This window comes from Lagenorhynchus albirostris, chromosome 1 (genome assembly GCF_949774975.1).
Source record: "Lagenorhynchus albirostris chromosome 1, mLagAlb1.1, whole genome shotgun sequence".
Classification (NCBI taxonomy): Eukaryota; Metazoa; Chordata; class Mammalia; order Artiodactyla; family Delphinidae; genus Lagenorhynchus; species Lagenorhynchus albirostris.
Window position 1 is genome coordinate 1,779,022 of NC_083095.1, and position 14,227 is coordinate 1,793,248.

Here is a 14,227-nt window from a genome sequence, read left to right on the forward strand (position 1 = left end):
GTGGCGCAGTGGTTGAGAGTCTGCCTGCTGATGCAGGGGACGCGGGTTCGTGCCCCGGTCCGGGAAGATCCCACATGCCGCGGACCGGCTGGGCCCGTGGGCCATGGCCGCTGAGCCTGCGCGTCCGGAGCCTGTGCTCCGCAACGGGAGAGGCCACAACAGTGAGACGCCCGTGTACCACAAAAAAAAAAAAGAAGTTAATGTTTTAACATGTGAACAACTCACATATCATATTTTATGATATTTAAAGATACTCGTTTACCTGGCCCACTGGTTGAATGATCACTGCCATACATATCAAACTCTTGTGCTTCAAGTTTTCTGTATTTGTTAATATACTCCGTCTCTGAGCTCTTCTGGCTCAGTGGCCTGCAAAGAATATCAGAAGTTAGTGCGCTGTTTACAGAAAGCCAAGAAATTCCCACATGCTAGGAGAATTCTTGAATAGTTACTTTTACATTAAGTCCTATAAAAAAAACTGCAAATCGTCAATAAACAAATGAAAATACACTCAAATTCACAGTCAGTCACCAAATAGATGCAAATTAAAACAATGAGAAACCTTTTCCACCCTTTGAATTGGCAAGAAGTACAACTATGCTTAGGTTACGAGGAGAGGGAGGCAGATGGGTACAAGTGGTTACTCTGCAGAGCACTGTGACCTGTCCTATTAACCTCAGAACACATCTCCTGCCAGCTGACACTTCTTTCCTCAGTATCTTCCCCAAGGGCAGTATTCGCAGCACCTGTAGACAAGGAAGCACATGCAAAGACATGTATGGGAGCTGTAGGGGTTCAGAATGAGCCTCCCCAAAATGTGTCACTTTTGCATGAGGATTATTTTGAACTAAAGGCAGTCAAGACGCTACAGGTTCAGGAGAGCACAGAAGCAAAACATCCTCTGACATAAATCATAGCAATGCGTTTTCTTAGGTCAGTCTCCCAAGGCAGTAGAAATAAAAGCAAAAATAAACAAAGGGACCTAATCAAACTTACAACCTTTTGCACAGCAAAGGAAACCATAAAAAAAAAAAAGACAACCTACAGAATGGGAGAAAATATTTGCAAATGATGCAACAGACAAGGGCTTAATTTCCAAACTATACAAATGGGTCACACAGCTCAGTATCAAAAAAAACCAACCCAATCAAAAAATGGGCAGAAGACCTGATAGACATTTCTCCACAGAAGACATCCAGGTGGCCAAGAGGCACATGAAAAGATGCTCAACATTGCTAATTATTAGAGAAATGCAAATCAAAAGTGCAATGAGGTATCACCTCACACTAGTCAGAATGGCCATCGTCGAAAAATCTACAAATAATAAAATGCTGGAGAGGGTGTGGAGAAGAGAACCTTCCTACACTGTTGGTGGAAACATAAAGTGGCTGTTTTCCAAAACGCAGCCACTATGGAGAACAGTATGGAGGTTCTTTAAAAAACTAAAAATAGAGCTACCATATGGTCCAGCAGGAAAGGGGACTCCAAATACTCAAAACGGGGGCAGTGCACACCTTACATTTTTCTTTTCTCCATTCTCTCACAAGCCAGGTGCGGCGGGAGCATCAAACTCTGAGGGAGGGAAACTCCCTCTATAAGAGGGTGGGGCCAACTCTCACTGCCTTTTTTCTTTCTCTGCCCTCCCACTGCTTGGCCTGGGAGACAGACATCACTGCAGGAAGTGCCTGGCAGAGCAGGGCAACAAAGCCCCTGTCTTCTGGCCAGAGGACCAGAAAAGGGAGGCCCTGGGCTGGGAAAGCACCAGGGAGATTGCAGACACCTGAGAACCTTTAGGAACTGCTGGGCGCACCCCTGGGCTGGCAGGCGTGCCCTGACCCCAAACAGCCCATCACAGACTTTGAGAACTGAGCTACAGGACGGCCACTAGATGGCACAGTGCAAGACAGATCCAGACAGCCCTGCAAAGGCTCTGAAAACCAGAGGGACCACTGCCCAAAGGAAGCTGGCTGGAACTTGCAGCCTGAACACAGCTGGTCAGCTGCAATCCCCACAGGATTTAAGCAAGACCCAGAGTCCCATAATATAACATAATATTCAAAATACCCAGGATACGCCACACGGTTACTGGGCGTTCTAGGAATCAGGAAAATCTCCTGGGTGGAACAATGACTACTTACTTTGAATAATGATTATCCAATCTGGGGACCCCTACACCTCAAACCAATCTCAAATCAATTTCAAACCAACTCAACACCAAGGAGTACTTATTTTTTTAAGCCTAAAAAGCTGACCTTCTTCTGTATGTTGTAACTTTGAAGTAAAGAAGGGCTTAAACAAGAACACAAAAAAGGAAAAGTCAAAAAAGGAAAATAACAAACTAAACTAAACTATAATGTAAAACTTATGAACAACGTCTATAAAGGTTACAGAGCAAGAACAGTGGTCTCTCTCGAGTGAACATTTGCAGCACAGAACGCAGACGCACACTAAGAATTCTCTTAAGTCAGTAAGATGTGGACAACCCAATAGAATAGGATTTTTAACATGAAAAAGTACATCTTAGTGTGTTTTAATTAGAGTATTTTAAAGAGGGAATTAATATTGGGAAAAGGAATTTAACATCACAGTTTCTCAAATATTAACTGCATCTTTAATAGCCAAAAAGAACCAACCAATAATTCAGAACTCTGAATTCAGTAGCAAAGGAATTAAAAACAGAGAGATATCAGTCCTCTCACAATGAAAAATCTTCCTTTAATTGCAATCATATGCTGCTGAGAACTGTATAAGGCCCCCTGACCATAAATATATACAAGTTGTATATAAACAACCTGGCTCCTTAGCCTGCCCTTCGAGATTCCAAAATTTTGTCTTTTTAGACTTAAGTACTTCCTTACACATCTTAAACTTCTACACACACACACACACACACACACACACACACACACAATGAATGATATGATCCTATCTCACTTCAAGTCGTAAAATTTTTTGCTGTTCAGCTAAGAAGATAAAGCGTAGAAAACCATGACAAAGACCAAAAAGAAATTAACCTAACTGCGTCATAGTTCAAGCTTTATGTCTTCCACACAAAATAGCCTAATGAGGTTGCAATTCATTAGAAATAATTCATTTATTCAACTTACTAAAATGTGTGACGAATAAAATCCAACATTAATCTGGTTATACTCCCAACAAACAGGAAGGATTAATGCAAAGGTACTTCCTTACCTTGATCTACAAATATTTCTGTTATCTACATGGTAGTAGGGGAACTACTGTAATCAGAGAATGCCATTTGGGCATAACAATCTCCGGAGACAGGACAGAAAAAATAAAATGTACAATAATGCAAGTAGCACACACTAAGTACTAGGAAATTGGCTTACCCGAGGAAGATCAAAGGAAAACGCGCTGAATGTGAGCCGAGGTGTAAGGAAAGCTCCGTGAAGGCCAGACTTGAATCTCAATAGCCAGCTAGGCGCTAACAGGCCAAGCTGAGGAGGGAGCTGGCCGCGTGAAGCGCGTTGTGTGGCTTCCTCGCTGGTCTTTAAACCTCTGCTCAAAGGACAGCCCCTACCCAGAAAGGCCTTCCCTGACCTCCAAAGTGAACTGGGGAGACCTCGAGTGTACCATGACCACTGCACTGGGTGATTTGGGTCCTCGGGTTCATCTTTCCACTAGAACACGGGCTCCATGAGGACAGAGAATAGGTCTGTCTGGTCCACTGCTGCATCCCCAGTCCCTAACCTGCATCTAGGACATGGCACAGTCAAAACTATCTGCTGAGCTAATGAGAGCTGCAAATAAGTGGAGGACAGACGGAACCTAGTTGTAAAGGACTATTAGTTTAACAATAAAGAGAAATAAAACCGGAATTCAAAAGAACAGGGCGTGGGGGCCAAGGGAAAAACGTTTTTCCCTCAGACAGAAGAAAAAATTAGTTGGTATCGAAACTGAGCCCTGAAAAAGAGTTACAGTATAGGGACTTCCCTGGGGGAACAGTAGTTTAAAATCTGCCTGCCAGTGCAGGGGACACGGGTTCGATCCTTGGTCCGGAAAGATCTCACATGCGGCGGAGCAACTAAGCCCGTGCGCCACAACTACTGAGCCCGTGTGCCACAACTACTGAGCCTGCGCTCTAGAGCTTGCGAGCCACAACTACTGAGCCCGTGCACCACAACTACTGAGCCTGCGCACCACAACTACTGAGCCCACGCACCACAACTACGGAGCCCGCACGCCACAACTGCTGAAGCCCACGCGTCCTAGAGCCTGCGTGCCGCAACTACTGAAGCCTGCAAGCCTAGAGGCCATGCTCCACAACAAGAGAAGCCACCGTAATGAGAAGTCCGCGCATCACAATGAAGAGTAGCCCCCGCTCACCGTGACTAGAGAAATCTCTCGCGCAGCAACGAAGACCCAACACAGGCAAAAATAAATAAGAGAATTACAGTGTAGGTACATGGAAAAGAAAAACGAGCGACTCAGAAGAGAGTCAGTGTGACCAAAGCTGAAATGCCAGAGGGAGCACGGCCTGTGTGGGGCAGTCAGGCTTGGCTGACACGACAGACAGACTCAGGTAGCGCAAGAGAGCAAGCCGGAGAAGAAGGGACAGGCAAGACTAAAGAGGGCCTGGAACAGAAAGTCGGTTTATGCTCCACATCCAATACATTTTTGATATTTTTGTTACCATTTCAGAGGCAAAAAATTTAAAAATTAAAGCAATGACAACAAGTCTATTCAAAGGGAGAAGCAGCCTGACTCATCATAACTATAGTAGAAAATCAGATAGGACAGTTCTGTCATGATAAACTTTACTCCCTTCCCTTTCACAGTACTATACACAATGTAATATGAAAACCTTCTAGTTACAGATAATGAATCCTGACATCTGGGTTTTTCTAACATATAAGTAACAGGAGCTGGAGGATGACCACACACATCACTCTTTATCATGCATGACATGCAGGTCTGATGTAAACGAGGTCTATTCTTCACAGTTCATTTGAAGGAAAAACCAACAGAAGGAACAAATATTATAAAAGGAAAAGCCACTACACAGTCATTTAACACAGAACTACAGAGTAACGAACCTGTCCATGCTTAAACCAAAGACACAAACCTCTCTGGAATAGAAAACTAGCACAATAAAGATCAATTACACATCAGTACTCGCCCAAACTGTGAGTATAAGTTTCACTTTCAGCTACAAAAGAAAACACGAAAATGATTTTCTATAATGAACTATAAGATTTTGTTGTGAACTTGATATGTTGTCATGTCTCTATTTTTTTCTGACCTTAATCTATTATTGTCTTATCACCATGTTTTTAGAGATTATAAAGTATATTTTAAAGTTATCTACTTATGTGTATATAATATCCTCGAGCATTACAACTTGTTTAAATATACAAATTTAAATACTATTTAGAAAAACAAAATGTGTACAGAATATAACATTTACTAAATATTTCACACGACTGATATCAGCATTCTTTGCCTACTTTGCTCAATTGTAACGAGGTTTCTCAGAATGTATATTGTGCAAATAGTCAAGTCTGATCTATTTTTCCTGCTTTCATTAGAGGGGACAGTGACCTGGCTTCTAAACCGCCTGAAAGTTAAGCTGAAGAATAAAAGCAACATGGTTATTTTTAGAGCTCTACAGGCATAAAAATACAGCACTAAACTGTGACCCGCAGCTATGCACAGCAAAGCATCACATCGTGCGACAGTCTTCACTTGAGCTGGCAGCGCATCTGTGGTGCTTCAGACGACCTTTCTTCGTTTCTTTATCAAAGATATGTCTAAATGCATTTAGGACCAGAATCTGTAGCTGCCGGCATCTCTTTCAAATACACTGAGCTACATTCAAAAGGCAAACCATTATATAATTTGTAAAGATTAAATAGTAAGTTATTTTTGTCATTTCTTCTAGCTTACTTACAAGGTGAATTAATGAGCATTCTCTCCAAATGAAGACATCACAACCTCATTCCTAACACAGAAGGTTAGTTATTTCAAATACAGTTTCAGTGGGTAAAGGAGGAGAATCATTCTTTCAACAGGGGACGCATCCAGGAGAAGGAGATATGCCTGAGTGAAGCACACCTTCATCACCAATTCAAGTAAACTCTTCGGCAACATCACCACATCGGATCCATCAACTTCACAGGTAATCTTTAAACCTTTTCTGTACAAAACATAAGTCAAAAGTATGTTTGCAGATAGCACTTTCCTATATGTTAATATTTTAAAGCCTCCTAAGAACTTTTAATAGCAAGTGTTAGTGGTATTTTCAGAAAATTATTCAGTCTGTAGATTATCTGACTGCATTTCATTTCTCCTTAGCTACATAAAAGTATTTTCAAAGCCTGGTTTTTGGCACTGACCTAGTTAGAAATTAAGACTTTAATCCATTCTAATCTTATTTTGACCTGTATATCTAACCAGTGAAAAATTCATGCACTTTTCTGGCAAAGTTACTGTAAAGAAACAAATATTTGCTCATCAGAACCATAATATTTTATGCAAATAAACAAGTGAGAATATTTCCATAGGCTAAAAATGCCACTTTTTGGCTGGATGAAATGGCCAAAACACAATTCCTACAAATCCACACGCTACCCTGACTCAGAAGTAGTGACAAAGACTCTGCTTCGGGAATTAAAATGGCATCTAAAGGAACGAGAGAGATTAATACAAGAGATCGAAAGTGAGCAAAAAGTGAAAAGAACAGGTGTGGATTACAATTGGCTGAGAAACTATCAGAATCCCCACGCAACCATCCCAGCTACTGAACAAAGACAACTTGAAGTTCTTTGCTCACAGGTTCAACCTTGTCAAACTGGAGCTATTCTCAGCAGGTAAAGATACTACGTTCCCTTCTTGTGATATTTGCTGTCAAGTTTAAGCTCCTCATATCTTTAGATTGGAAATCGTATTATATCATATAAATTTTTTAATCATGTGTATCAACTACCCAGCAACCAAAATCCCTAAGGATGGGCCGGACACACACACACAAAAAAAACCACTGTTGGTATTTCACTGGCTAGGAAATGTTTTAAAGTCTCTTTTGAAATTTCTTTACTAGAAGTATAATTTTAAAGCAATGTGCAGTTTACTCAAAAGGTGGGTAACTACTATGTGGTTACATTATCTAAGCTGAATTTTGGAGACAAAGGGATACGACAAAAGAGATTTTCTGAATTGAATACTGATAACTACTTTGCCTCTAGATTTCGAGAAGTTCTGGCAGAAAATGATGTACTGCCATGGGAAATTGTCTACATCTTCAAGCAAGTTCTGAAGGACTTCTTAAGTAGTACTGACAAAGGCAGTCAGCAAGGAGGCGTGGAAGAGTCACAGAGCGCAGCCTGTCCTGTTCGCTCCATGATCCCAGGAGAAAGCGCCAAGAGTCCAGACAAGGATGAAATACCCACTATTTCAAGTTACGTAGACAAAAACACAAAGAACAGGTTCCCAACATTCTCACATACGATATGGAACCTACCATATTATTACCCATCAAGTTAAATTACTTGTAAACAGAGGAGTTTTTGACAGTCTTAGTATCGGAACCCTTAATATTAAGAAAAAAGAGAAAGTGATGTGACTTAATGCTACTCTTTGTCGCAAGATCAGAAGTTAAAATTCCTGTCGATGTAGCCTATGTTTTAAATAGTGTTCCTTTTTTAACCACTCTAAAAATGCAATGTTTTCATTGAACAGTATGCTTTTAACTAAAATGTTTCCTAAATATTTTCAAAAAATGTTTGAAGTATTTTCTTATACCTCAAACACATCCCAACAGGAACTAAGGCATTTTATTTTGAAATATGAAATATGAAATTTGTATGAAAGTACCAAGTATGAAATTCGATAAATTAACTTTGACATTAACCTTGCTTTTATTCTAAAAAGAACTATGTATAGAATAAAATAAATGATTGATGTGAATCTTATCTTTACAATATAACAATGAATCAGTCATTCTCTGCGGGGGAGGGGGAAGACGGCAGTGAGGGAAAAAATAATGTGCAGTTTGAAAACAAAGCAGTGCTTCATCCCAACACTGAGATTCGTTTTTAATCTCAACCAGCATTAAGGAAAAGTATTTAAAAAAACAGCTCTATATTACATGAGCAAAAAAGAAATGGACTAGTTTAACAACATTAGTAACAGCTACTCAAAGAAAAACAGTCAATGCCAATCTATAATCTAAACCAATATTATGTTCATTTAAAATAGCAAAACAGGGCTTCCCTGGTGGCGCAGCGGTTGAGAGTCCGCCTGCCAATGCAGGGGACACGGGTTCGTGCCCCGGTCCGGGAAGATCCCACATGCCGCGGAGCAGCTGGGCCCGTGAGCCGTGGCCGCTGAGCCTGCGTGTCCGGAGCCTGTGCTCCGCTGCAGGAGAGGCCACAACAGTGAGAGGCCTGTGTACCGCAAAAAAAAAAAAAAAAAAAAAAAAAAGCTTACAGTGACTGAAGAAGCTATAGACATTAGGTCATCCCACTAGTGCAGGATGAAGACGAACCCCACACCACTCTAAGTCACCCACTATGCAGTGAGTCAACTGTACAACCAGACTTTTAAAGGGACTGGAAAAATACAAAAGGGACTTTGGTATTCTGAGTTTCTACCTCTCACATTTGTTTTTGGCAATAACCTAATAACCATGTTTCCTATGTCAGTATTGGTGTGTATAACTGAAATCTATGGTTGTTTCTAAAAAATTGACAAATCAGGTAGAAATTATAACACAAATAACTTCCTGAATGTTAATAGATCCACACTTTTATACACTGGGCTACTTATAGTACCTAAAATTGGCAAAAGAATGAGCGTTAAAAATATGAAGTGGGTGCAGATGGGGGAGGGGACTACTAGGAAAGCTTCAGGTATGTTCAGGTATGTTTACAAAGACAAAGCACTGGCACAGTAGCTACAGGTTTTAGGTAGGGAAAGCAAGGAATAAATACACTAACCCACGCAAAAGGATTCTGATAACCTGACATACGGTAAGCTCTGAAAAGGTGGCATTATTAACCAGCCGAATCCATTTAATAACATGAAAGCCATTCTGCTACATGCCAGGCACTGTGCTAACCACTGTATGTATGTACATCTCATTTAATCCTAAACTTGAAAGTAGGTGATGTTATTCCCATCTGACAGATGAGCAAACAGCCTCACACCTGTTCGATGCCTTTGCCCAATATCACAAGAGATACTGAATGGCAGGGCTAGGATTCACATCAGCCTGGCAGGCCCCTACACCACCTCCAGCCCCAACTTACGTCTGAGCTCCAAATGCATACAGGCAATTGCCTACTTGACACCTCCTCTGGGAGACCTACAGGCAACTTAAATCAACATGCTCAAAACCAAATCATAGAGGTTTGTTTCCTAAAAGGATAAATAAAATTCAAAAAAGGAACAGAGGAATCAAAACAACACACTTTACACAAACTAAAAGCATAACTCTTCGAACACCTCAACTAGTGTTTTCCAGTCATTTCCCAGGAAATGACAACCCTACCTATCCATCCAATTCTACAAGCCAGAAATCTCAGAATCATTCTGGCCCCCCCACAATGGTGGAGGACCCCAAAACACATCACAAACAGCAAGACTTGGGGCAAGTGATAAGTGCTTTAGAGGAGGAGAAAAAGTTCACAAAGACTAGAGAGACTGCCAAAGAAGGTGGGGGAGGACTTCTGTAGTTATGGAGGTCACAGGAGACTTCTTGAAGGAGCAGAGCCCCGAATGATGAAAGGAGCCTGTCATGGGAAGAAACAGGGCAGGAATGGAAGAGGGCAGGCACTCCAGACACAAGACAGACAGGTGTGGAAGCCCCAGTGTGGAAAGGAGTGTGGTGTCTTCAAGACATAGAAAAATGCCAATGTGTCCAGAATGCAGTGAAAGACAGCAGGAGGTGAGTCAGGTGCCAGATGGAGGAACACTCGGTAAGCCACGATCAGAGTCTACATCTTGTTCTAATAGCCATCTACCCCACAGAAAGTCGCACATGTGCTCCTCAAACCTTACGTGTGAATGTTTACTCAAGGATTCCTTCATTCAGGGCTTCCCTGGTGGCGCAGTGGTTGAGAGTCCGCCTGCCGATGCAGGGGACACGGGTTCACGCCCCGGTCAGGGAGGATACCACATGCCGCGGAGCAGCTGGGCCCGTGAGCCATGGCTGTTGAGCCTGTGCGTCCGGAGCCTGTGCTCCGCAACGGGAGAGGCTGCAGCAGTGAGAGGCCCGCATACCGCAAAAAAAAAAAAAAAACAAGGATTCCTTCATTCAAGAAATATCAACTGGGCATCTACCTCACGCCAGGTATTCTTCTAGGTGCTAAAATAAATTATTAGGGGCAAAGACAGGAAGCCAGGAGACCAAAAATAGAAGGCTTTTGTAATAATCCAGGCAAGAGATGATGGTGGTTTATTCAGACCAGGGTGGTGATCGTATACACAGTGAGACACTCTTCTTCTAGAAATACTTTACGGTACAGTTGCCAGGATATGCTGATTTTTATTGGACTGATTGTATACATACACACACACACACTCACTCACGCACACCCCTACCTTAGGGAAATCAGCTCTGGTCAGAGGAATAACTCAGATTTCAGGATTCACTCAAGGTAGGAGCAAATGAGGAAGCAACTCTCATCATTTCTAGAATAAGGACCGAGCACATTGTAAGCAATCAATAATTGGGACCTACAAAGGCAGTTCATTCATCCAAACAGACATCTGAGTTCCTACTATATGCCAGGTACTGTGCTAAGAGGTGGAGATTCAGTGAAAATCTGCACCCTCAAGAAGTTCTTATGTGGGGGAAACAACGCATAAAATAATTCCTTGGGACTTCCCTGGTGGCACAGCAGTTAAGAATCCGCCTGCCAGAGCAGGGGACACAGGTCAAGCCCTGGTCCAGGAAGATCCCACATGCTGCGGAGCAACTAAGCCCGTGTGCCACAACTACTGAGCCCGTGCACCACAACTACTGAAGCCTTCACACCTAGAGCCTGTGCTCCACAACAAGAAGCCACCGCAATGAGAAGCCCGCACACCGCAATGAAGAGCAGCCCCCGCTCGCCGCAACTAGAGGAAGCCCACGTGCAGCAACGAAGACCCAACGCAGCCAAAAAATAAAAAGTAGAAATAAATAAATTAAATAGATAAATAAATAAATAATTCCTTCAAAGTACTAAGAGATGCACATACAGGGCACTAAGCAAGCAGCTGTTTAAAACAGGCTCGCTCGCTTGGTTTTCCTCGGACCCTGCTAGTGGTTCCTTCTCGGTCTCCTTTGCATTTTTTCTCACCAACCTCTAAACATTCAGGTGCTCCAGGCTTGGGTCCTTAGGCCTCCCCTCTCTCTGCACTCACCCACCAGGCTCCATCACCCAGAGCCTCATTGGCCTCAAAGCCTTAAACTCCCAAACATCCAGCTCCATAACCAGACTTCTTTCCTCGATTCATGCACTTACTGTTATCTAACAGGATTTTCAGAGTTAACATGTTCAAAATCAAACACCTCGTATTCCCCCAAAACCAGCTCTTCCTGCGGTCTGGCCTTTCTCAGTGGATGGCAACACCTTCCAAATGCTCAGCCGGAAACCTTGGTGTCACCCGTGACTGCTTCCCCATTCCTATTCTATACCTGATCCAGCTACAAAGTTCCCGCCTCTTAGTAATATACCCTGAATTCCACCATCGCTTGCCACCTCCACTGCTACTGTCCTGGTCTAAACCATCGTCCTCTCTCTTGCTTGGATGATGTATTAGTAAGGGTTCTCCAAAGAAACAGAACCAACAGGACATCTGTATATACAGAGATTAGTTTTAAGCTATTAGCTTACACAATTGTAGAGGTGCAAGTCCAAAATCTGCTGGAGACCCAGGTCAGTCGCAGTCTGAGTCTAAAGGGAGTTTGCTGGCAGAATTCCTTCTTGCTCAGGGGAGATCAGTCTTTGTTCTACTCAGGCCATAAACTAATTGCATGAGGCTCACCCACATTATGGAGGTTAACCTGCTTTACTCAAAATCCGCCTATTTAAATGTTAATTCTATCCAAAAAATATCTTCACTGAAAGATCCAGAGTAATGTTTGACCAAATATCTGGGCACCATGGTGCAACCAAGTTTACACACAAAGTTGATACCTGACCTCCCTGTTTCTGCCCTCGGCCCCCTTCATTCATTCAACTGGCAGTGACCCTGTTAGAGCGGAGACCACACGCGGCAGCTATGCCCAAAATCTCCAAGCGCCCTCCAGTGGGCTCCCCGATGTCAAAGATGAAGCAGCAGGCTGCTCACTGAGACTGAACAAGGAACTCCTGACCTGGCACCCTGCTGCCTCTCTGACTTCATGTCCTCCCTCCCTCTCAATCCCTCTACTCCAGCTGCACGGGTAGATACAGAATAGACACTCAAATAGTTTTTCAATTAACGGGAAAATTACCTAATAGACTCAATCTGCTAAACAGACAAAGGTTTTTAAAAAACATGGACTTCTGTGGGTGAACAGAAAACAGTAACACAAGCAAATACTACCATCTAGGGAAGGCCTAAATACTGAAAGACAAGGCAAAAAGGAAAAAGTCACATGCTTTGGAGTCAAATACACCCATTGTACAACATAACAGATACATGGTCTGGGATAAGTTTCTCAACTTACCTGATCCTTGACTTCCTCAGCTGTAAGATGGGACTTGCCTCGTCTGTCAGAAAGAGTGAGATTGCTTGCACTGCCTGCGTCACCTGACACAATGCCCAACGCAGTAGGCATTCAGCTTATAGTAAGACATTTCAAGAAGGAAACGTGAAATTAACAAAAAAGGAAACTGGGTAACAGCATCACCAGATGCTTTTGAAAAGCGATTTGAAAGCTTTATGTAGTGGAGTTTCTCTGTGACAAAGTACATTTTAAGGTACTGGAGAGTCAAAGATGTCAAAGTGAGAATTAAGCAAGACCGTCATGAGCCCAGGAGTTCGCGTGAGTTAGGAAGCCAGAGGGAAGTCCACACACAAAGAAAGCAACACTGGGCAGCAGGGCAATGGGAGTGCAGCGAGGCTGCCAGCCAGAGTCTGAGGACCATGCCCTGTGTTCCAAAGGAAAGCCGGCACAGACAACCCTGGAGGAAAACACAACGGCCTAACACAGCCACTAAGTTTCTCTTTTTCATATGCCAAGGTGAAGAAACAGGAATGTAAAAATAAAAGCAAGCACACCCCAGGACTTCCCTGGTGGCGCAGTGATTAAGAATCCGCCTTCCAATGCTGGGGACACGGGTTCAACCCCTGGTCGGGAAACTAAGATCCCACATGCCACAGGGCAACGAGACCCGCGCACCACAACTAGAGAGAAGCCTGCAACAAAGACCCAGCACAGCCAAAAGAAAAAGAAAAAAGGGAAAGCATACCCCACAATCAGCACAAAGGAGCGAAAATACAATAACATGTGGAAAACAAGACGGGAGGAAATTCATAGGATCACTGAATATATCATTTGCAAACCTTATTCAACTACCCCTACTCACTTTACCACCCTTCCCAACTCCTGGTCCTGGCTCACTTCTCACCACAGGAACTCAAGCAGGGCTTTCTTTCAGAAAGAAACTCACACTGTGACTCTGTACTCACCACACAGACACAGGTCCATCTCACAGAGCAATTCTTATTTGAACTACCATGATACAGTCTGGTATTTTCTATTGCTCTTTTTTTGGTCACAATTCATATGACTCATTAAGCTGATTTAACAGCACACAGACTGGACTCCGGGGACTCAACGCAAGCTAATCTTCCCACCTGAGTGACTGTCCCTCTCAAATACCTTTTCACTATGCGATACCCTATACCTATAAAGCCTGCCTTCCCCTACATCGAATGTTTTCTCACCAACATCAAAACTCTCCTTCAGGGCTTCCCTGGTGGCACAGTGGTTAAGAATCCGCCTGCCAATGCAGGGGACACAGGTTTGAGCCCTGGTCTAGGAAGATCCCACATGCCGCAGAGCAACTAAGCCCGTTGCGTCACAACTACTGAGCCTGCGCTCTAGAGCCCGCGAGGCACAACTACTGAGCCCACGTGCCACAACTACTGAAGCCCGTGCACCTAGAGCCCATGCTCCGCAACAAGAAAAGCCACCGCGATGAGAAGCCTGCACACTGCAATGAAGAGTAGCCCCCATTCGCCGCAACTAGAGCAGCCCACATGTAGCAATGAGGACCCAACGCAGCCA

The 14,227-nt window shown here is 43.2% G+C and overlaps 2 protein-coding genes across 2 annotated transcripts in view; one reads left to right on the forward strand and one right to left on the reverse strand.

Moving 5' to 3' along the window:
• The window catches only part of TDRD9 (tudor domain containing 9), a 106,542-nt gene that overhangs the window by 89,695 nt on the left and 2,620 nt on the right, over positions 1 to 14,227 (reverse strand). The window contains exons 2-3 of the mRNA XM_060165164.1: positions 1,951 to 1,967; positions 263 to 369 (exon numbers count right to left, since the gene is read on the reverse strand). Coding sequence (XP_060021147.1) covers positions 263 to 369; positions 1,951 to 1,967 — 124 coding nt within the window. The remainder of the gene's footprint in view (positions 1 to 262; positions 370 to 1,950; positions 1,968 to 14,227) is intronic.
• On the forward strand, positions 6,042 to 7,503 carry RD3L (RD3 like). The gene is made up of 3 exons (XM_060165178.1): positions 6,042 to 6,139; positions 6,525 to 6,830; positions 7,206 to 7,503. The coding sequence occupies exons 2-3, from the start codon at positions 6,532 to 6,534 to the stop codon at positions 7,501 to 7,503; spliced, it is 597 nt and encodes a 198-aa protein (XP_060021161.1). The 5' UTR covers positions 6,042 to 6,139; positions 6,525 to 6,531.